The sequence below is a fragment of the Haemorhous mexicanus genome, chromosome 8 (genome assembly GCF_027477595.1).
Source record: "Haemorhous mexicanus isolate bHaeMex1 chromosome 8, bHaeMex1.pri, whole genome shotgun sequence".
Taxonomy (NCBI): domain Eukaryota; kingdom Metazoa; phylum Chordata; class Aves; order Passeriformes; family Fringillidae; genus Haemorhous; species Haemorhous mexicanus.
This window is the reverse complement of record NC_082348.1, coordinates 13,076,925-13,100,116: the sequence shown is the minus strand read 5'-3', so window position 1 is coordinate 13,100,116 and position 23,192 is coordinate 13,076,925. Positions and strand designations below refer to the sequence as shown.

The window sequence follows — 23,192 nt, the reverse complement described above, 5'->3', positions numbered from 1 at the left end:
AAGTATCAAGACAAATTAAAATCTGTATCCTAAATCTTCTGCCAGAGTTTAGGGTTGTGATGATTTTTTTTTTCTTTTGAAAGTAAAAGTTATATGACAAAGTACTGAATAAATGGAAAAACTATCTGCAGTCTGGAAGAAAAAAAATCATTCCCTTCACCTGAAATACTGCTGACTGGTATTTATGGCCAGTTCCTGGGAGCAGTGGCCTGTGGATCAACTGTGGCCCTTTATTCCAGTCATGCAGTTCACAGACAGATTATTTTCCATCATATTATTGCCAAGGAATGCTAACATATCTCTTAATGTGCCCTGTGAAATCTGTTTGAGAAACCTTCAGAAAGGGACAGGTTTCCTTCCAGCCCAGATGGTGCAACCCAGAGCTCACAGTACAACCAGCGCCAGATAGTGACAGAAAAGGTCCCTCTTTCCATCAAAAATGTGAATTAGAAATAAATGTGAACATGGATATAAATATATGGAAATGTGTAACATGAAAAGTCTTGTGATCATTTGGAGACAAGTTCCAAAATACATAAAGTGCAAGGGGAAAAAAATATAGGAATCATTTTTGTAAGCATGTAAGAGAATTCCTTCTGAAAGTACCCTGGACCCCTGGGACAGCCAGTTTGGAGCCTTCCATTTTATCTCCTCAAACCCTGTCCCTGCCACCCATCATTCTGTAACTCCTTTGTATTTCATGTGCACCACCCCTAAATACCTTTCCTAAAACCACTCTTACTTTGTTTTTTTGTTTGCTCTAAGGGACCTCTGCGAGTCATATGACAGGAGGGAAGATTTAACCAAACTCCTAAAGGATAATGTCATCTTTAGATCATGCTCATTATAATTCATAAGCACTTCTCCACTTGACAGCTCTTCAGTTGCAGTTTCAATCTTGTGCTAGTTTTCCTGAGAGCCCTTTTCAATTTTCCACATTGCTAATGGAGCCTGAGGCAAAGCTAAAAATCATTTGGGCTTCTTGAAAGGATCAATAATTTTTGTGTGCCGTGCATTTTAGAATACATCGCATCGCTGACACAAGCGCTGTCACTGCCCTGATAAATATAACACATCAAAGAATGTCACAAGTTTCCACAAAACATTTAAAAAAATATTCAGTAACTACATGCAATCCCATGTACAGCAAGCAGCGTTAAGTATATTAGAGTAAAAAAAAATGACTTAAAATAAATTTATCAGAAGACTGATTGCATAAATTCTTTGCCAAACAGTGTCAATTTTTCTGTGCCTTGGCTTACACAAGAGACTGTGCAGAGAGAGAAGACCTAAGACATTCACTATTTTGAGGTTTATACCACAACGAAAGCTGAATGAACTTTTTTCTAACACCCATCCAAGCAGTCAAGGATATCTGATCAAGTGCTAAGACATGCTATACTCAGTTAGCTCAATAAATTATTCCTTCAGCACCATGCAGAGCAAATTATATTTTAGGCGGACAGCATTTTGTTTGCAGTTCATCCGCTTACAAGACAAGCAAAGGACTGCAGTGAAAGAAGGGGAAGGAAAGCACCACTAACACAGAGCTGTGCTCTTCTCAATTGAAAACTTCTAAAGAAACTGCCCTTATGGAGCACGCTGGGGCTGACAAACTGAGGGCTACTCTGCTTGTGTCTATTTAAACCTTGCCAAGAGCATGTTACTTAAGACAGGTTGAAGCCTCAAAGACTTCCTGAAGACAAAATGGAAATGCTTATTTCTCAGGGAAAGCAAGGCTGAAGCAGCAGTAATCAGACCATATTGCAAATGTAGTTTTACATAAATTATTCTCTCATAAAGACACTGCAGGTTCAGAGTATAGGGAAATGAAGAAACATAGCAAACATTCTTTACTGCTCAAAGGCCTTTCATAAAAATATTCATTTTGACCAATTATTGCTTAGGCATGCCGAAGAAACAAGTTATTTTTAAAAATGGGTGCTACATCTCACCCCAACCTAAATTATCAAAACTTTCCATGGATTCAAAAGCTTCTTCTTTCCCCCCTCTGGGAAAGAATGAAAGAATGAAAGAATGGGGAGAAACTGTACTCTGTTCTTTGTATTCAGAGAACAAAGTGTCACGGGTGTATTGGGTCCATTCAGATGCATAAATGAAGCCATCTTATTGTGAAAATATGTGCAAAATACCATTTTTTTCTTGCCATCAGGTGGGAAAGCCTATTACCCTTCCCCCCCAGCTTTTCCAACCTGCTGTACAAGCAGTGACAGATCAATCCCCATCCTGAGGGAGGTGTTCAGTATGATGGAACAAGCTGTGCTTCAGCTTTTGGATCCAGAATTTAGGAAGGATTCCCCACCTGGGAATGTCTCTGGTTTTTGGTGTTGGGAAGAGACTGAGAGGCTCTGTGTGACAGAAAAGGAAGCTTCCCAGGGGGAGAGGGCTGGCACTGAAAATGAGAAACACAGAAGGTGCTGCCCACACCACTTAGTTAGAGAAAGGGCACAAGTGGAGCTGCACATGAACTGGGCTGGGAGCACAGGTGGAAGGACTGAGCAGGAACTCACTCTCTTCCATGCCAAATGATGGACAGAGCTGGTGCTAAAATAGAGGGTTTATGTGCCACCTTGATACCCACTTGGCATACAAATAATGATGATGATACTCTCCTTACCCAGGCAGGTGTTCTAACTCTTCATTAATCTGACTGAGAAGTCTCCTTCTCCGTTTTAATTTAAATAAAATTTGTGAGGTAAAACATGAGATCAACCTATGGCTCACACTCAAGTCATTTTTCCCAATCTGTAAAGGGAAATTGCCTCAGTTCACTATGCAGAAGTCCAAGTAAACATCTTCTATCCAGTGGCTTCTTTTTCTCCAGCTACATATTTCTTTTGCCTACCCTGTTCCTTTGCTATAAGCCTAAATTGTTGCTTCAAAGTTTTAGGAGATGTGCCTTTAATAACTCCCACACACTCCTCACTTACTGTGCTACCACCCTTTCATCAGACCAGCTCTCTTTCATCATTGTTTCTGAGCTAATTATTCAACATTAGCTGAACTGAACTGCATTTACCATTCATGAGGTATTTCTGAGCCAGAGATGATAATAAGATCCAACACTTCTTGGATTTCCTTGTGGCTTGTTATGTGCTATGTTCCCATAGTTTAGTAGCATGTTTAAATTTGGCTTTGAATACCATCATTGGGAGCAATTTGTACAAATAGCACAAATTGCAAGACATGAAAGATAATGTAGAGCAGCAATGGGAATCTTTATAGCATCACATAATCAAGCCATCCTGCTGAAATGATGCTGACAAGTCTCCTGTCCCTTTGGATTGAACCCACTATCTGATAAAAAGGGGTTGAGTCCACTGCAGGCTAAATGGCAGGGATTCCTAGTGGGATGCATTACAGAGACTATAAAAGAACTGTTAAAGAAAAGAGGAAGAAAAAAGTCTGATACATGTCCCCAGTTTTTTGACTCATACATTTCCACTTGCATTGAAATTTCATTTTTATGTTAAAAAAATGGAAACAGGTTTTGGAGAGAAAAACAATTATCAGCTCCCTCCTTCCTGCTTCTTTATTTTTCTCCTTCCAAATGGAAGGACCTATTTTTTTTTCTAAACTACTCCAGTTCTGAAAAAGAATACAAAGATAAGAAATGAAATAGAGGAAGGGAGAAAAATCAGGGAAATAAAAGGGGGTGGAAGATGAAGTCTAACTGTTTGTCTCTTTGAACTAATAATAAAACTTAATGATAAAGTCCCCTTTTTTTAACAAATCAAACTCATTTCTAAGTAACAAAACTTTTTATTCCAACTGTCAAGCCTTTGCATATGGAAACCCTTTGAACATTCTCAGCCCATTTCTCCAGTGGGATTCTGTACGCTGCATAGATCATTATTTCCCTGCAGTTTTTTCTCTGCATATTTTCCCTCTGTTAATGGCTTTTGGAGTCCCTGTCCCTATGAAAGGGTAAAAGGGGATTTAAAACGCTTTCTTCTTCGTGCCTCAGATTGCCTCTGAGAATTCTCAACACAGAGTTACAAAAATACACACTTCCTTTTTAAACAGAATTTAACTTTCACTGTAAACTTCATCCTTCTCCTCAGTTTTCTACCATGATAAATAGTGCTTTGAGACCCATTCTTCTCTGGGTATCATCAGCTACAGTCACAGACTCAAACTAGAACCATGGAGTAATACCTCCCATTCCTAAAGCTCCACACACTTTAACATTTGCTAACTCCCATCCCTCAAGTCTCAGATACATTAAAGTCTGAGTTTTGTGCTGAAAACAGAAGTTAAATATTGTACAGGGAAAAATATTCCATCTTCAATATTGATTGTTTTCTCTAATTCAGAAGGCAAACAGTTCAGTTGCTCTGTGAGGACTGCTTGACTTCACAGAGAAAAAGTTTTGGAAATCCTGCCACAATGCTGTTTTCTCCTTCCCAGACATTTCAAAACAAAAAAGCTGCCATCACTGCCCAAATATCGCACATGTATGTCATCCCTGACACGGTCAATCTACCAACACACTTGATATGGGACTGAAAATTAGACCAAGGCCACATTAAAAATGCTAAAAAAGGCATGCTTAAAAGATGACTGTGATACAAAAAGATTTCTGGCAGTACCAATTGAGAAACATGTCCCAGTTCATCCTGCACCAGTATTTTTCTGGAAGACACATATGTACACAAACCACTGGAGAGAGATGCTACGACCAAAATCAAAATAGCACAAGTGGGTTTGTCTTACTGGCAGAGAGGAGTCTGCTGCAGCTCCCTATGGAGAATGCAAGTCAATAAGATTAGTGATGAAAAATAAGACACTCTACAAAGCCAGAAAAGCAAGCATGAGAGACACCCAAGGTTAGTTGTGGATCACTGCCCTTAATCCTCGTGTTTGCCAACAAGAATGAGGAGAGCGAGCCACGGGATATTTACAACCAATATCCCTGTGGATACAGCACAGGAAGGGCCCTGGCACAGGGCATCCATGGGGCTGTTTGGGGGCACCTGCTTGTTCCTTGATACAGAGTGGATCAATGTGTTGCTGTAGGCACATGTGTGCTTCTGAATATTCATGGAAATCTGTTTACTTCATATTGCATTTTCACTATTCTGCTTTAGTAACTGCTTTCCATCATGCAAGATTAAAGTTGTGTGGATTTTTAAACATGGTAGTTAAAACTTTTTATCTGTTTATCTTCCCTAATAGTTAACCTTAATTATATTCTAGGCAATTTCCTATCTGTAACTATGTTTCATTATCAGAAAAATTATTCTTATATTTGTCTTTATAAATATGATAAAATATTTATAATATTTTTATCCTGAAACAATTGCACCTTAAAACCAAGAAAACTAGCATGTTTTATAAAACAGGGTAGCTACATCAGAGAACCAAAAAGCAAGTCCTCCTATCTATCTTGTGAAAATTTTAAACTTCAGTGGTTAGTTGTGGTCATTCCATTCTCCTCCCACTTCACTCTAAAACAGAACATAAATTGAAATAATAAAAACTGTATGCAAAAAAAGCTAGGATCTGGTTCAGATCATTGGAAGATAAACTGAGCAATAAAAATACCAATTAAATAAATGGAGTATCTTTAATATGTCAAAACATCCCCTGATAAGTATTCTGTGGCTCAACTGACTCAGCATTTTTGAGACGAGAACAATAAAATTAAAGCACTACCAAACCACTCTCCCTACTTCTGTAGAGTATGCAAGAAGATCCAGCAAAATGTGGGGTATAAAGCTGGTAGTTTGCTCAAGCCCACACAAGAAATCTTTCTTCTTAATGATGTTGTCCAGCTGGCTAACTAGCTGCAGTAATTTACAACTCTTATTTCTGCATTAAAAAACCATATAGTTTTCAGAGAGGACAAGTCTGTAGACTTATCTGGACTTGATATATATAGATATTTATTCCCTAAACTGCAAAACCTTTTAAGCCATTCTAATCCCATTAATTCAAAATTTAGTATCTGATTTATTTTTCAGAAGAGATGCTAAATGCATCCTACAGAAAGGCTCAGTCTCTTCTTCATATAGAGGTAGCAGACAAGATGTAAAAAACTCTCCTGTCTCCAAAGAACCACATTATATTACTCTATATAGCTCTGCACAGGCTTTTGATAATTTTTGAAATGAACATTTCAAAAATGCTATAAAACCTATATGTACATATTTAATTACTTTTGGGGACATATTTGTATATATTCTAATACATATTTATACATAAAGCATAGATAATTATCTTTGATTGTTTATAAATATAAACACGTTTATACTTGGGTGCAAATATAACAGCATGAAAAGGAAATGGGAATGAACTTTGAATGCCAGGTTCCACAAAAGTTTGGACCTTATGGCTTGGAAGAGAGGACTTTCCAGAGCCAAACAAGCAAAAGAGGAGGTGCTAGGCTGGAGCACATAAAGTAGAGTCTGCTGTCTATGAGCTCCTCATTCAGCCCAAACATTTGCAAAACCTACCTGCAGTTTCAGATAAAATTATGTTTTCCTGCTTCTAGCAGGACTTGTGTCCCTTTGCTTGGAAGGTGATTTTCCTGAAATCAGGAGTACTCCTAGCATTTTTCAGTATTATTATTATTATTATTTTATTAAAGACCCTTGGTTTTCCTCCTCTTTTTACTTTATGTACACTTTCACCATAAAACAACACTTTCCACATGATTTACCACTTCTAATAGAAGAGACACAGTATTGTATCTATCAGCATGACACAGAGTTGTAGAAAAACGCATTCAGTCTTGAGGAAGAAGTACCAAGATGTGGACACAGGCTGCACTGCAGAAAGACAGGGGAGTCTACAGTGGTAAGGCTGAAGGACAGGGAGGACAGTGATCCTGAACCTAAAAGTGGTGAGAATTGGAGCAATCATGGGAGAAAAAGCAACTCACCCTTTGGTTTATCTGACTTTGAGAAACAGATTAGTCATTCAATTAGAGGGCTGAGCAGAATAAGCAAGAGGAAAAGAAAAAGGGAGGAAAAAGAAGAGGTCAAGCACTTGCAGCATGACTGAAGACAAGTTGAAAGCTAGTGAGAGAACTGACTAAATGGCAGAGACAGAAATCAGAGCACATCGCCTGCATAAAGGTCCTTCTGGATGTACTCTTTCTTCTTACCAGAACAGCAGCAGGCTCTTGAGCAGAGAGCTTGAAGGTGTAAAGGTAACTAATGATGCCCCTGTCTAGGCAACTTCTTTGGTATTCTTAAAATCAGATGTAATCAGTACAAAGAGCCCACCTCTGACACCACAGAAATATTTCAGTGCATGAAATGTACAGTGAAACAGGAGAAGTTTAATCACAAAGATTCCTTTAGCTCATCACAATGTCTTTTTCTTGGTAATGCACAGCCACAACCTCACTAGCCATCATTAAATGAGAAATGATAGCAAGTCACAAATTAGAGTAATTCTTGGAAAGGATTGCATACAGATCAAATTCCAAATGACTCATCTACAAAAAAACTGCAAATGTCTAATTAACCAGGATAATGAAGCTACTCAGTCTTAGAAAATTATTCTCATCTCTAAAGAAAAAAGAGTGCAACAAAGGCAATAATAAAACACAAAAATTTAAATTAATGGATTTAATTAGGAAAACCCTTTAATACAACACCTCATTTTTTGTTTTATTTTAATAATTGAAAAATGGATTTCTATAAAAGCAGCAACCTCTAAGATACTATCCTGCTTTATATGAAGAGCTGATATCGTGCACACCTACAGTTTTTCTGTTAAAATGTCATATACAGGTAAGTGCACACACAGAAGTCAGTAGAAGGATCTGGAGGTATTATTCAAGATCAAATTTCCAACGAACTAAACAGTCGGCAGAATTTAGGAACAGCATCTTCTGAGAATTTGATATCTCATTGCCAGAGCTGAGCATTCATTATTTGATTTCAAGATGGAGGAACTAACATTTAGATGATACAGTAAAATAGATAAAAATAGGTTAAATTCTTTTAAAAGAAGGAGAAGAGAGAGAACTTACATCCATCAGCTCTACATACTTTTTAATATTCAGTGTCAATTAAGATTTATAAATACTTTTCTTACATTTGAACCATTCTGGCTTCTGATGCTGTTTACTTGAACACTGGACTTCAGTGAGCACACAGAGTACTCAGTTCAGTTTACCATTGCTTAACTGTGTTATTGCTTTTCTAAATGTTAAGCTAAGAATGAAATCCTCTGGACTGAACTGAAACATGTTTATACTGTAAAACACAACCTCAGTAGTCCTAATGAGATTCTGTAGCCATTTACTTTTCAAAATACAAAGGTAGGAATTTAAATGTTAAAAAAACAAAATATGACCTGAAAAATGAAGATAATTTCCCCAAAGATTCTTAGAAATAGCTCTAGGAGTGCCATTTCACGTATTATTCCATCAAAACTGACCAACAACCTTAGAAAACCATTCAGCCATTTCTAGAAGACATCCATCTGAGACAAATCCTTTACTGACCTCAAAAATACCAGTGCTTGTCTGCTTACAGGGAGGTCTTTTCTATTGCCTTGCTGATTTGACACAGTTGATTCTGCCAGAATTTCAATATTGGAGGGACTCAGATTTTAATCTACCTGAAGTGATACCCCAATGCCCAAGCAGCCAGATGTTGCCAGATCTGGGGACTTTGACAGGACGGTGTAATTGAAATTGCTTCACGCAGAAAAAAGAAATACAGGACAAAGCAGGGGAAGAGAGGCCATTGCTGAGTCTCTTGCTATCTGGAGGGAGAATATTGAAAACAGTACTTGTACAGATGGGAAGGTCCAAACTCATGAAGGAGGTGGTCCTATTTCTCCAATTCTTTCCTATTTACACCTCAATACTTTCCTTCAGAAACCACCACTTTTCCAAGGCTCTGGCAGAGGAAAAATAGGCACGACTTATTATTCTGAATTCTCATTGAATCTCTTTTTAATTAAACTTTTCCTTCCCTCAGGGAAGCTAAAATATATTAAAAAAAAAATCAGATTTCTCACTTAATATAGGCAGATTCACTCTAAGCCTGGTTTATTTGCATAACTCAGGACTGTTTCACTTTGTTCTGATCTTCTTGGTCTCTTCAGTGAATGAAGTGAGGAAATGTGTTATGTGCTATTTATTCATAACACACAAAGTACAAGCACAGGATTTATTTGTTCATACATGTAAGAATATTAAAGGAAGCAGTTTTTAATAATTCTGACAAAACTGGAATGGGATAATCACATGGCTGCATTTGGCTTTAAACATATTGGTGCTAGCCTCAGACCCTTTTTGCTTCATACAAGTATGGCCCCAATGAAATATATGGACTTACTGATTAATGCAATGCTTTGAAGTATCATGAATTACTTCTGCCTTCTTTCACAGGTTTAGGGAAGAACCTCAAAAGAAAGTTACAGACACAAAAAGGAGGAGAGCTTTTCCATCACTATTATTTCAAGGAAAATACAAATATGTGGATGGTGGATATCTAAGAACTACTGAACTATTACCTTCAATATCAGCTTAATGAGTTATCTGTTTCTTAGTTAAGGACTATTCCAAAAAACTTCTCATTCCTTGAGAGCTGGAGGTTCAGTTTACTAGTCCCAGACTACAGAGGTACAAAGGCTTGATGTTTTCATCAAACCAGCTATTAAAGACTGCCATCAGTCAGTGACATACAAATTTGCCAAAGAAGCAAAAAATGCATTTGCATTCATACAGAGCCTTCAGAGAAGAGACTTTGCTGTTATCTTTATCATGCATAAAGAGAATCCCCCCACTAGGATAAAGACCTTGTGCTTCACACTTACTAACACAGAAAACCCATTCCTGTCCTGAAGGAGTCTAAATCAATTACCCTTCTCTGTGCATCTCGTGGAAGAGAAGAACAGGCATTTCCAGCTGTGAACTGTTTTTTCTCCCTGCCTGAACACTGAAATAAGTGCCTGTCTGAATTTACAAAGCTTAGTAGAACATGACTTTATAGATTTGCTCTGAATTTCCTCTAAGCTAAGATTATCATTTTCCTTAATGTAAGAAATAACAGGGATAGTCCTTCTCTTATGCAGGTCTTCTGTCTATCTTAGGACAGTACTTTATACCTATATTTAACTAATACTATTCTTCAATTTAATATGAATGCATCATTTTCATCATAAAATTTCAGTTTAGTACCCAGGTAAGCAACTTGGTGCAAACTTACATGCTCTTGTAGGGAGATGCAAGTCAGCTCTACCTGCATGTCATGTAGAAACGGCTGGAAGGACACACTGCTGAAAAAAGATGTTTTGTTTTCCTGGTTGTCAGCCAATGAGCCCATAGCTCTCCCACTGAAGACTTCATAATTGCAGATTTATATGCAGACCCTGTAAAAGTTGCTGTGTACTCACCCCAGGATAGAGGGCCAGCACAATCAGGTTGGTTCAGAGACTCCATTATTCATGGATGCAGTTGGTAATTTTAAAAGAAGCATTATTGCTTATATTAGGTTATTGCTTAGCATAAGAACTTCTTCCTCCAGCCCCTGCTGGCAGGTGAAAGTCTGCATACACATGAATGTGGCATCATGAACATTTAGCCTTAATGAAATAGGTAAACTCAAGCTCAAAATAATTAAGCACATCACCTAATGATGCCTGGGAAAGCTTTCAAAAAGTCAAGCATCAAGCCCAGGCCTTTCAAATTTGAAGAAGGTGCCTCTTCCCTAACACCCACACTTTCATCCTAACAGTTAGGAGGTTTGTGCTAATTTTCACATGCTACATTTTTCAGTGCAGCAGAAAAACAGATAATTTCACTTGTAATTGTGGTGTACCCTGGTTAAGTCTGTCAGGTGTTAGAATACTGACCTCAGTGCCTCTGCTAATTAGATGAAATTGAAAAAAAGCCCAGGCTCTATAAATTAGATTCTGCTAAGGTTAGGATGGGTGCAAGATGGAGAGGGTAGGAGGAAAATCTGTTCTCTTATATCTCTGACTCATTGTCTGCTTGCCATCAGAGAAAGGTTTTCAAATCAGGACTTCCTTATTTAATCCACAGAAACCATTAATGCCTGGAGCCAATGGCAAAAGTGGTGATGCTTGGATCAAGGCTGTCAAGGCAAGGGAAATAACACGTATTTGTGGTGAAATGGGATGAGTCGTGGCAGTTGACACCACCTCCTTACAAGTTTAAGTGGAAAAATGACTTGTGTTTAGCGAGCAGGTCTTTCCTCTATCTCTTCTGCTGAGGTCTCAAGAAAAGAAACAACTTTCTTTATACAGGTTGGCCTCATCTGACAAAGCCAGACACAACTCCTAAGCAAAAGCACAGATGAAAAGTACATCTCCACTGCTTCTCTGAAAAACAGTCTGGGCTTTTGCAAACACTTGGTTATGAATGTGGGCGTGTAAAGGAGTTTGTAATCCCAACTCCTAATGCAGCAGTAAAGAGACTGATTTGACTCATGTGCAGTCTCTCTAGAGGAGGCCCCAGGAAACAGGACCACCTACCAAGTGTAGGTTTCAAAAGGAAAATAGTCTAGAATTTTCAAAAAAAAAAATCTTATTTTATAGTTAAAATGTTTAACATTAGTAATTTAGCAAGCACATGTACCTGATGTTACTAACAAAAAGCTAGCTACATGTTTTCTAGGAACAAATTCTCATCTGTGGACTCAGGACCATCAGCACCATGAGCTCATATTTGCCTAGAAGAAATACCCTTGGACTATCAGCTTTCCTGAACACCTAAAATGTTTTCTGTAATGCTTGTAAAATGCTGTTATCACAGCATAATCCTATGTATTACGGTGGAGTGTATTCAACTCAACAGAACAGGAGGGTTCTGAAAACACAATTGTTGAAAAAAATGCAAAGTGTGCAAAACAATGTGCAACTTAAACTGCATTTTCAGTACATTGCATACAAGGGTGGCACAGAATATGACAACAGAACAGGTCAACTCACTCTCAAATGAGGAACTCAGAAGGAACCATTAGCAAAAAGGATAGCTCTTCCCACTGCTGACAGGTACAAACTTGTATTGCATACATTGCCAGACAGATTTCAAGGAAAATAAACTTCGCAGGAGAACAATAAAAGGGATCTGCATGCTGGATGAACAGGCTTCTGAGGAAGAGATGATCTGAAATTCAAGTACAAGTCATTGCCTTAATTTTCTCAAAATTTAGACCAGGTCCTAGATGAACTGAGTCTGCACAAGAATTCAATGAATAACTGTCTAAGAATAATGAGAATTAATATTACATATAGGATGAGCTCTGTACTTAAGAAGCAGAGCTGGGAAAAGGGAATTTGATAATCCATAAATATTTGAATGCTGCAAGCTACATCTGACTGAAATTCATCAAATTTTCATTTTCTTTTCCAAACAAACAGTCTCTGTGAAAAATGCCATAGCTGTTTAATCTTCTTCAGGGTTGCTGAAGGAGGTTCTTCCTCTAAAATTAAAATGCAAACTATTTTTCTACAAAATTAAAAAATAGTAAAACAACACAAACAAACCCCTCTGAACTTCTGGGGCAGTTAGGAAGCAATGCAGTGGCACTGTTCTTTCTGTGTAAGGTTTCTCCCTGCTTCCTGATGCTCTGTTTAGTGTTGACACAGGAAGTGCACCAAGGGTTGGGCAGCCTAGGGGTAAAGAGCCCACCTAGAATCCAACACACTCAAGTTCATATTCTGTTTTTCCAGAGACTTCCTAGGTAGCTTTACAGAGAGCACCTGAGCTCCTCTGGAACACCAGTCCCTGTAGGGGCACTGATCTCTCCTTCCCACTGACATGTCCACCCAGGGGGAGATGGGCAGATGGCCGCCAGGATTATGTGAATACATGGCATTCTGCATGTTCCAGAGCATGTGCTCTGCCCAAGAGAGGCTCACTGTAGGCATTTTCACAGGCACGTGGAGACCATGAGACTCGAGAGTCACTAAAAAGCCTCCATCATTTTCATGTGAGGTCAGTTGTACAGGATTACTTAGATTTAGGATTATTTAAAGGATTATGTAGGTGCACTGAGAGTCCTCCCAAGGCCAGGTCTAGAGGACCATATCCTGTGAACAGAAGCTCCCTCTCCATTGCGTTTGCCATTTCTATTTGGTTTAGCTTACCCTCTGCACTGTGGAAAATGAGGGTTTCTTAGCTCTTTATCCTGGGGGGCAGGCATTTATCAAAATCTATTAAATATTTAGACCTTTATATAGCAAGTAATGCTGCTAACTTGTTTGACTTAAATTATACCCCACTGGCAAATCAAATTAGAGAAGATTTGAGAAAATCTACCTTTTAAAACAAAAGCTGATTTTCTACATGTTCAGCCATTTGTGGGATTAACTTTTTTAATGGGTTTTTATGTGCATAGTGTTTTTGTTTTCATGGATACTAGAGAAGGATGAATTATTCATCAAGGAAAAAAAACATCTACAACATGCATTTTCATAGCTTATTTGGTCCCTTTTGTCCTACTCATAAATCAATCCTGATTACTACAAATGAACGTGTTCCCACTAAGGGTTCACTGATGACTCACTTGGACCATTAATTTAGACCTCTTCACTGAGTGCATTAGGATGCTGCCACTGGTAATAGGAAACTGGAAGAACATTCTTTGTGACCTCCTCTCTTTGCCTGCACATCCCAGACTCCTTCTCCTGCTCCATTCCTTGTGTATAATTTTATAGACATAACACATATTCTTGAGTTAGAACATGCCATTTCCCCTCTTGTTCCAGTGACAAATTTGCATGAAGGGAAAGAAGAAAATTATACATTAATCCCCAGCAGGTTGCTTCTATGACCTAGGAGGATGGAGAGCAATGGCTCAGTATCTACATCCTAAGTGGGGGCAAGTGATGCCCAAACATAAAGACATCACTGAATTGTTATGAGAATGACTACAGATGTGTCACTGGTGGCATAGATCACAAGGCATTTGTCTCTGTTCCTGAAGTGCTGACGAGCTGTCATCAGTGAAGAACCACTGTCATCGAGGAACAATGCTTTGCCATTTAGAGCAGTAAATGGAACAAGCCAATTCTTATCCAGGCAGTACAGAATTTATCAACTCCTTATTACCCAGCTGGGAACAAAGAGAGGATTCTACCCATTCGAAAATTATTATTATTATTTACTACTTTATTGGCAACACAGTGCACAGAATAGTTTTAGAAGAAAAATTTATGCCCCAGAATTCCTAAGGGTCAACACTCAATCTTTCTCAATACACACAATAAAAGAGAGAAGGAAAACACATTTGTTTCCTTCCCAGTCCAATTGCTGCAGTGCCATAGTGGTTAGCATTGAACACCATTCTGTTTCATGTGCCGGGGCTCTGTGCTGAACCCTAATTACCAATGTCAAAAGAGAAACATTCCTCAGAATGATACCAGTTATTCTTTGCAGCTTCCACTGCTGTGGTTGTTGCTGAATATCTTTTGAGTATTTTCAAGTACCAAGCTGAATGGAATGCCGTGTGTCCCACTGCAACTCAATGCTCTTTATGCCATAAAGATATCACAGATCCCAGGCAATTAACAGTTTGGAAAAGAGAACATTAACACCAGCTACTAAAAGCCTTTTATAGTCTTGAATGGTATTCACTGAGCAATTACAAAGTTAGCTTTTTCTTGTTGCTGCTCTTAGGAATCCACCTAACAGTGATGCTTACTAAAAATACCCCTTAACCTCAGGTTCAGAGTTGTACTGTCCAGCATGGGAACAGTGAAGGCATTTTACAAGTTTATCACTGGTGTATCATGTTTGATGCTGACTGAGGCAGGAGGGAGTCACAGAGACTTCCCAGCAAACCTCCAGCACCTACATCCAACTCATTGATAAGCCAGTCTCTATCAGGAATCTGGGCTACCCTGTTCCAATACAAGCACACCAGCACAATCCTGAGCTGAAACACCCTCCAGACCACGAGTCACGGCAGTGCTGGATGCTACTTTAAATTTAGTTACTTGAATAATCTCAATTCCTAACAAAACATATTGTTGAGCTGCTGCTGTCCAAAGCCTGTTTCAACCAGGCTCAAACTGAGGGCTCACTGGAAGCTTCCTCCTACCTGCTACACACCAGCACACAGGGCTCTGAGTCCAAGCCTGACTCCTCTCTGATCTAGCACGTGCAAAATGAGGACAGAGGGTGGGCTGCCACTGATAGAGAAGACACTAAGGGCCTAGTTCTGCTTTTGTGACATGAACAGTTTCTTGACTTTTCTTTCTAACACTAAAACCTTCTTCTCAACCACAAAAATGTCTCCAACTCCACGTACAGTGTTTGAAAAAGACTAGACAAGCAACTCTCTGCCAAAATTATTTCCACAGACAACTTCTGCCACAGAAGTAAAAAATTTTTTATCATAGATGTCCATGAATTATCACATCCTGTTGTTCTGGCTGCAGCACACTCATGGTAATTGGATTATTCAAGGACTACACAGGTTGAGATCCCTGGTGTTGCATTAGAGAATGCAAAGTTAGAGAGGTCTTTATTATGGTAGAGAAACACTGGGTAAAATAAAACCTGCCATTGCCACTTTGTGCTCTGTACCTTATTTTCAGTTTAAGTACTGCAATTGTACATTCAAAAAAAAAAAACAAAATATCAACTCTGCAAGCCTCTAATTGACAGGTTACAAAATACAGCATAAGAGAATGGACCAGGACTCTCAATGCCCATTCAGTATTGTAGATAGGTAGGCTCACACACACTTCCACTGCTTTATGCTGAACTTGTACTGATAATCCATGGGCACAAAGTTCTGCAGGAGAGTAACCAAGTTATCCAAGTTCCTGCATATGTTTGTAAGACTGTAGAGAAAGAGCTAGCATCATGCAAAGGAAAAACACAGCTAGAAAAATGGGATTTCTCCTCTAGAATACAGACCAAGCAAGATCTTTCATGACATTACAAATGGCTTCAGGCCCTCCCTTTTACTAAGCTACCTTCCTTTTTCTTTTGGAGAAAATACCAGCTAAAGTATTAAATATTTTCTGCATATATAAAAATATATCTGTGTAGAAGAGCAGTTAGATCACCACACTATGAACTACCAATTTTTTTAACTGCTTAACAGAGCAGATAATTAAAAATAAGAAAACCCATGCTTTGCCATCTTTCTTTCCTCCCTCTAAGTTCTATATTGAATTATTTTCATCATTTAAAACATCAGTTGCACTCATCTAGTAAACAAATGACATTACTAGGCCAAGAGTACCTGTGCAGGGGAATTAAAAAAAATAAAAAATCAGTGACCACATTAACACAAGGAAATTAATAATAAATTATATCAACCCAGCACTGTGAACCAAGAAAAATAAAAATTAACATTTTTCTCTAACCTTACAGACATGACAAAATGTCTGCTTATGCTTCCTGCCTTATCAAGTGATGCTTTCAAAGCCTTCATGAATTGCCTGTGATTTTAAACCTTTATTGTATCATTATTATATTATTTTCTTCCCCTTTCTCTTAGTCTGAGTAGAGGGAGCTTTGTTAAAAGCAAAAAGAAAAAAAACAAAACAAAAAAACCAGTTCATTTCTCTTAAAGACTCTACTGAAAGCAGAAGGAAAATGTTCATCAGATCTACCAGTTCTTTTCTCTTTTGCACAGACCCAGTAGAGATGAGTCCAGCAGGAACCACATCCTACAGAGACAATACTTGTACCAGTAAGGCCACAGCAGACTGAAAAAGTAGATGCTACAGAACCAGAAAATCATTCCCCTAATTCTGAGAGTAGAAATACACAGCAAAGTTCTCTATTATTAAAAAGAAAAAAAAGCACAGCAGGTTACCAGGTGCCCTGTACAGACAGCCCTGGAACACTTGGTAGCATTCTGGAGGCTGGCAGGCAAAGGGGAAGGAGACAGACAAGAGCCTGGCACGTGTGAGCTGGCACATACACCTTCAGTCCTCTCTTCCTCCCCTTCTTGTGTCTCTTTCAGAGGAGGGGGTAGGTAAGACTGTAATTCAAGTTTGCCTATAGAGCTGAAACCGGTCATATCTACAGAAAATCCATTTTGGGGGCTAAAAATAAATAAATGCTACCTCACACTCCCACTGCCTTTGGATTCCTATTCATTTCAGTATTCAGATATCCAAACTCCACTTGCTTCAAATAGCAGCAGAGAAAGAAGAAGGAGGGGAAGAGGAAATGAGGAGTAGTTATGGATTTAGAAACTACTACATATAGCAAATATGAATATGAATTTACAACAGAGAATGGGAGACAACCATGCCAGATGGGATCAACTCAATTGACCCCTAAGGCTTTATTTTAGCTACTTAGATTCTCACACTGATTGTACATTCATCTCTTGTTTATATACACACCTTCAGTTTCCCATTGGTAAAAGAATGATTACAGTACTTAAAAAAACCACTTCACCAGTCCTACATGGACTGCAGTGCTGGCAGAAGCCTGTTCATGCCATGTGCAGGGAGAGCTTCACAAGTAGGTTGTTCTACCCACCATATTTTACACTTAAAGTCTATGCTTTGTACAAATGTACCAAGCACATTTGAAAACAAATTGTTCTTGCTGTTAATTTATAAGGAAAGACCTGCTGCATTTGCATGATGTTAAGAGGGGAAAAAAAAAAATTAAATGTCCAAGCAGATAATGCAGCTAACGTATTGGATGCTGAGATAACAACCCTGGATGGATTCCTGTAGCTGCTAATGCCATCTGCCTGGTGGCTCCAGAATACAAAGACCTCTGAAGTCCAGGAGTCCATGGAATGACTATCTTGAGTCTGATTCACAGCCAGTGAGTGCTGATTGAGTCAAAGGGATTGAAAGCTAGATACTGACAGGTATGAAAAGGGGGCACCCACCAGCTGTGGGTCATTCACAGCTCTTCCCTCAGGAAATCTCATTGGTTTGGACTATTTCTCCATTGATACATATGAAGGCATGAAAAAGATAAATGTTATGTTCTCCCCCTCCCCCGTATAAAACTAAGAGGAGGAAGGCAAGTCTGAATATTGTTCTCTTGTTAAGAATATTTAAGTACTGGAGGCAGAGGAAAAGCCTGAGATTTGTCTGATGCTCTTTAAGCAAGCACAGGAGGCACAAACCAACAATCAATACTCTACCTTATTTCAGCACAGCTTTTCAAACTTAGCATTTCTGACCACACAGATAGAAAGGTCACTGTTTAAGAGACCTCTTGCCTTTGCCACTGTTGACCTAACAGGTCTCATTTGTGCTGTTTTACAAATCCCAAACACACCCTCCTGATCTTGATAGTCTCAAATATCCAGAGTCAGACTTGCTCCTGTAAGTTTTCACTTACACTTGGCTGATTCCTAGGCAATTATCACCACGGCAGAGAAAGGAAGGCTAAAATCAGAGTGAACACTGTCTGCCCAAAATAAATAAAAAACTATATAATACATATAACTTTCGTGTTAAAAAAAAAAAAAAACATTTTCTTCAGTATTTTTTTTCAAAATAAAAAAAACCAAACACACATTGACTATTTTTAACTGAACAGAATTATTAAAGACAGATGTGTCCTGTAAGGCCACATGGAAATCTACTGCAGAGCAATGGACTGTACATTGACCATATATTTCTGCAAGAGTAGAGGATCTCGTTCTACTACACACTGAATTTGAAGATCTCATTCTACTACACATTGAATTTCTGCAGCTTTGACTGACACTTATGACTGGGCTTAAGTGAAAGGTTTGAAAGTCTCCTGATCAGCTAGTAAGTGCTGGTGAAAAGGGATAATAAATGTTAGCGATGCTGGAGGTGGCAGAGGCAGCTGTGTTCTGGAACAAAAATATGTAATAATTTGAAAATAACTTTTGCAATGGGAGTTAAAAGGTACTACTTGACCAGGAGGTGTTTTAATCTGCTACATCTTTTCAGGCCATGTGTGAAAAGTCAGTCGAGAAAGATACAAGTAAAGGGGGGGGCAGGCATAACGTGTAAAATAGCAATAGAGGACATTTTTTAAGATACACAATTCTAAACTGGGTGGAAGATCACTAATGGCTCCTGCAATTCTTTTCTGCAGCTGCAGAGTAGCTCTGAACTGATATAGAAAAGTGCTTGAGAAAAACATGAGTTCATGTCTCCTTTCATTTTTTTACTACTGCTCCCTCCTTCCAAATTTAAAATTAAAAAGGCAGGGAAAAAAAATGGGGCTCAACAAGTCTAGACTCACCAAAGCTACTAATGCTTTCAGATCACAGAATATGCTGCTAAAGGGCAACTAATTTGTTATATAGCAGGCAAGGCTTTGTGTCTCCTTGTCTATCTGATAAATGTTGAAGTTTCAGTTCTCCCAGACATCATATGCAACACATTTTTGGTGTTATGTACATGGATATTTATTCATTTTCTAGTAATTAGCAACCTGGGGAGAAATCCGATTGCCACTCTATTTACCTAATTTAATAAAATATTGCAAAATGCAAAGTGGGAGGAATTTCTAATGTTTTATTAGCATTTGGCAATTCTGATCTTTCTAATGATGTCTACTGACCCCTAGCCTGTAGCTGTGTTTCAAAGCAGTTTCTTCACCAATTCTTTCTTTAATTAAAAACTATTACCAAAGAGAAAATTAGAATCAAATATCTCAGTGGCAGAGAATATTTTTACTTACTCAGGACTTTAATTTTACAGCAAATTAAATAAGTGAGAAAAGAATAATTTTTTAAGAGTTTTATAATTTAGAAGTAAGGGAAAAAAACCAAATTATATTAAAGACATATTAGATATTAGGAATAAAATTAAATGAGCTGCACTCCCCTCACCCCAGCCCCAAGCATAGTCCTTTTCAAACTATAAATACTGTTCCCTGTTTTGTTCTTATTCACAAAATCTGTCAGAAACAAACCTATTGAAGTCATTGTGAGCATACCAGTTCTGGCATCTGAATGCAACTCCTTTGGCCAAAGTATTCAAATTGAGGACGGTGCAAAACCCATCCTTTCCCATTTGAACTTGACTTTCAAGTAGAAGCTTTTGACAGTTGCCTGCACCAAAGCTTCTCATATGTGGAATTCTGTTATTTCCTTTGGTTACTGGGTACCTGGAAGCTCAGCAACCCTTTAAAGCTATAGCACTTTCATACAACTACTTGAATATATTTCAGGATACTGCTTCAATATTTTAGCCCACATATGAGCTTTCTTGGCCCAATACTGAGGAAGAGAGCACAGCCTCCCTGAGCTCCAACATAAGGAGATGATTTATTTAAGCAGGTGATGAATTTTCATACTGGGTGCAATTATTGAGGTCCGTGCGAGCACACATAGATCTTCACATGCGAATCTAACGAGGTTTCTAGGGAACTTGCAGCTATTACAGATTCACAGGCTCCTTCCCTCAGCTCCTGGGAAAGCACTTACAGCTGATTCCATGCTAATTCATTGCTCAATGAATAAGTAAAATCTGTACAGTATAATAAAACCATTGATCATCATGCTTTAAGATTGACTCCTAAATATTTAGGAAGCAGCGCGTATTCAATGGAAATGTTTATTGGCACTGTGAAATTAAACTGTCACCCGTGAAATAGTAAAACTCATTAACGCGGAGTTTCTTTTTAAGTGTTAGGAATTAACTTTATGGCCGCATCCGTAATGGCAAGCCTCAGCCTTAAATCGCCTGCCATTTAGTATTCGCGAGCGATATTAAAACATATTAACCGTGATTTATTTGACTGTAAATTAAAGAAGATAGAGGAGGAAAATACATGTATAGGAAAAGAGAAGAGAGAAGAAAGAGACCGGTCCGGGCTGCTGGGAGGGGGCGGACGGACAGACGGACGGACGGACAGCGCTGCCCGCGGGGCTCGGCCGGGGCAGCGCCGCCGGCGGGGCAACAGCGCCCTCTCGCGGCTGCCGCGCTGCGCCCGCCCGCTCCGCCCGACGGGCCGCGGGGGAGGCCGTGCCGAGCCCTGCTCCAGCCCCGGGGAGCAGCCCGCGGAGCACCACCGCCTGCTCTGGGCTCCGGGACTCGCCGCACCGCCGGTACCCGGCTGCACCGGGCTCGCCCAAGAGCACCCGTAGAGCCGCCGCCGCTGGCAGCCCCCCGGAGCACCGCAAAGCCCGGCGGCCAGAGATGCTCCTGCCTGCGGGAACCAACCCCGCAGGGACGGCAGACATAGGTGGCGAACTTACGAGCGGATATCCCGGGGGAAAAAAAAAGAGTGAACGACGATTTCCCAGCCGGGAAATGCTGGGGCAGCAGGGAGGGCGAGCACCACGCCCCGGGACACAGCCGCGCCCGTGGGAAGCGCCCAGGGAACCGACGGTACCGCCGGGCCAGGCGAAGACAGTCGGTGCCACCGGCGCAGCTCCGCCAGGCTGGAGCCAGACTGCGCCCGCAAAATCGTGGCATCCCCCGGCTCTTGCGGAAAGGACCGACCCTCCTCACCAGGCAGAGGGGCCACCCCGGCCGCGTCCCGGCTGGTGGCCGCAGCCGAGGCAGAGCGACAGCGGCCACTGACCGCAAAAAGATGCGGCCGGCGGAAGGACAACAGATCGTGTAGAAAAGCCCTAGCGGCTCCTCACAGGCTCCAGCGTCTCCCGGTCACTCCCACATCCACACCGGCAGGACGGTGGAGAGCACTTCCTCCATCTGGCCCCAACTTTACATTTCTGAGCTCCATTAGCAAAGCCGAGATAAGTTTCTCAGAGGTCATGGCGCAATAACCCCCTTTTTCCGGGAGTTACTCCCCATCTCTTCCTCCCGCCCTCGACCCAACCCCAGGCAACTCCTCGCACTCCCGTTACTCACAATTTGTTGCAGTTAATCCCAGGTGCCATAAAGTGAAGAGCAGCAGAGTGAAGCCCCCGAGGGCTCGGGAATCCATCTTCAGCCCCGGAGGGGGAAGCCAGCCGCCCGCCTGTCTCCCCTGGTCCCGGTCTCCGAGCGCCTCTCAGCCTCTGTGCGCTCGCTCTTCCTCCGCTCATTTACTCCATACAGCATCCAAGCACTCCGGGTGAAGGGAAGCCGGGGCCGGCCGGGGGACTCTTCGCAGCCCTTGGAGGAGCCGCTCCGGACGCCGGCGGCGGTGCCCGAGCCGAGCCCGCTGCCCCGACTGCCGCCGCGGCGATTCACCTTGCGAGCAGCGGCTGGGTGGGAAGCACCAGTCGCTCGCTGGGCACCTCCTTATAGGCGAGTGCCGCGCTGCACTCCACCTCCTCCCAGCCCCCTGGAAGTTGCTCCTCCTCGCCTTCCAGGGAGGATCCTTACTGCAATCTTCACGCGTTGTTGATAAGCGTCAGAGTCACGGAGTAAATCAGATGCCTAGAGGAAAAAAAAAAAGAAATTAAAATCTTCCTTTTTTTTTTCCCTTTAGGTAGCACTGTAGCTGGAACATTTTAAAGATCACCAGCTCAGATGTTTGTTTGCTTATGAATACATATGTTATATACACATACATAAAATATACATGATATCCTGGCATGTACAGAGCCGACAGAGCCCGACGAGTCCCAGCCCCGCTGCCGAGGCTCAGCCTCACGTCCAGGGAGGGGGGATGAGCCTCGGACGGGACTGATTCTCTACCCGCTCTTCTGTCAAGCCTGGTCCAGAGGTTCCCTGCCTGGCCCTCCCAGAAGGCGATCAGAGGAGGCTCCAGGGCACCCAGAAGAGACCCGGGGAGCTCTCGTTAGCGCCCCCGGCCTGAAGAGGAACGCGGCCCCCGGGATAGCGGACCCGGACCCGGACCCGGACCTGCACCCATGGTCTGTGCCCCCTCCCGTCTGGCGAGGGTGATGCTTGCAAAAATCAGATTTCCTGACTGATTGACTGATTGATTACCCGGCTGCTCAGCAGCTGAACGGGCCGGGATTATCTTCCCGAGGGGTGTAAAGGAAACTAGAGCTGAACGCGCATCCTGCCCTCCCCTAGCGGGGGCTCGGAGCCGGGCCCCCAGCGCCCCGCAGCCGCACAGGAGGGAAGGCACACCTGAGCCCAGGGACTCGGCTTAATCACTGCCGAGGTCTAACCTTGCTGCTTTGCTGCGGCGTCACCCCGCATCAATAGAGTGCTGCATCAAAGTCAGGCCAAAATTGCATTAGCGATTCCGCTGTAATCTACAAGGAGAGTGTGTTTGGGTCGTCTTTGGGGGTGGGGAGGGGGAAGCCGATGGTGCTCGAAAGCCGCTGGTGCTCAGCCATAATCCCTCACAGTGGCAAGGAATAATCAGAAGAGATGGACTGTTC

At 41.1% G+C, this 23,192-nt stretch overlaps 1 protein-coding gene across 1 annotated transcript in view; it reads right to left on the bottom strand.

The window, feature by feature from the left end:
• Positions 1 to 22,078, bottom strand: part of CNTNAP5 (contactin associated protein family member 5) — a 264,255-nt gene extending 242,177 nt beyond the window's left edge. Inside the window, exon 1 of the mRNA XM_059852775.1 lies at positions 21,760 to 22,078. Within this exon, the coding sequence (XP_059708758.1) occupies positions 21,760 to 21,835 (76 nt within the window). The 5' untranslated portion in view covers positions 21,836 to 22,078. The remainder of the gene's footprint in view (positions 1 to 21,759) is intronic.
• Positions 22,079 to 23,192: the final 1,114 nt, after the last annotated feature.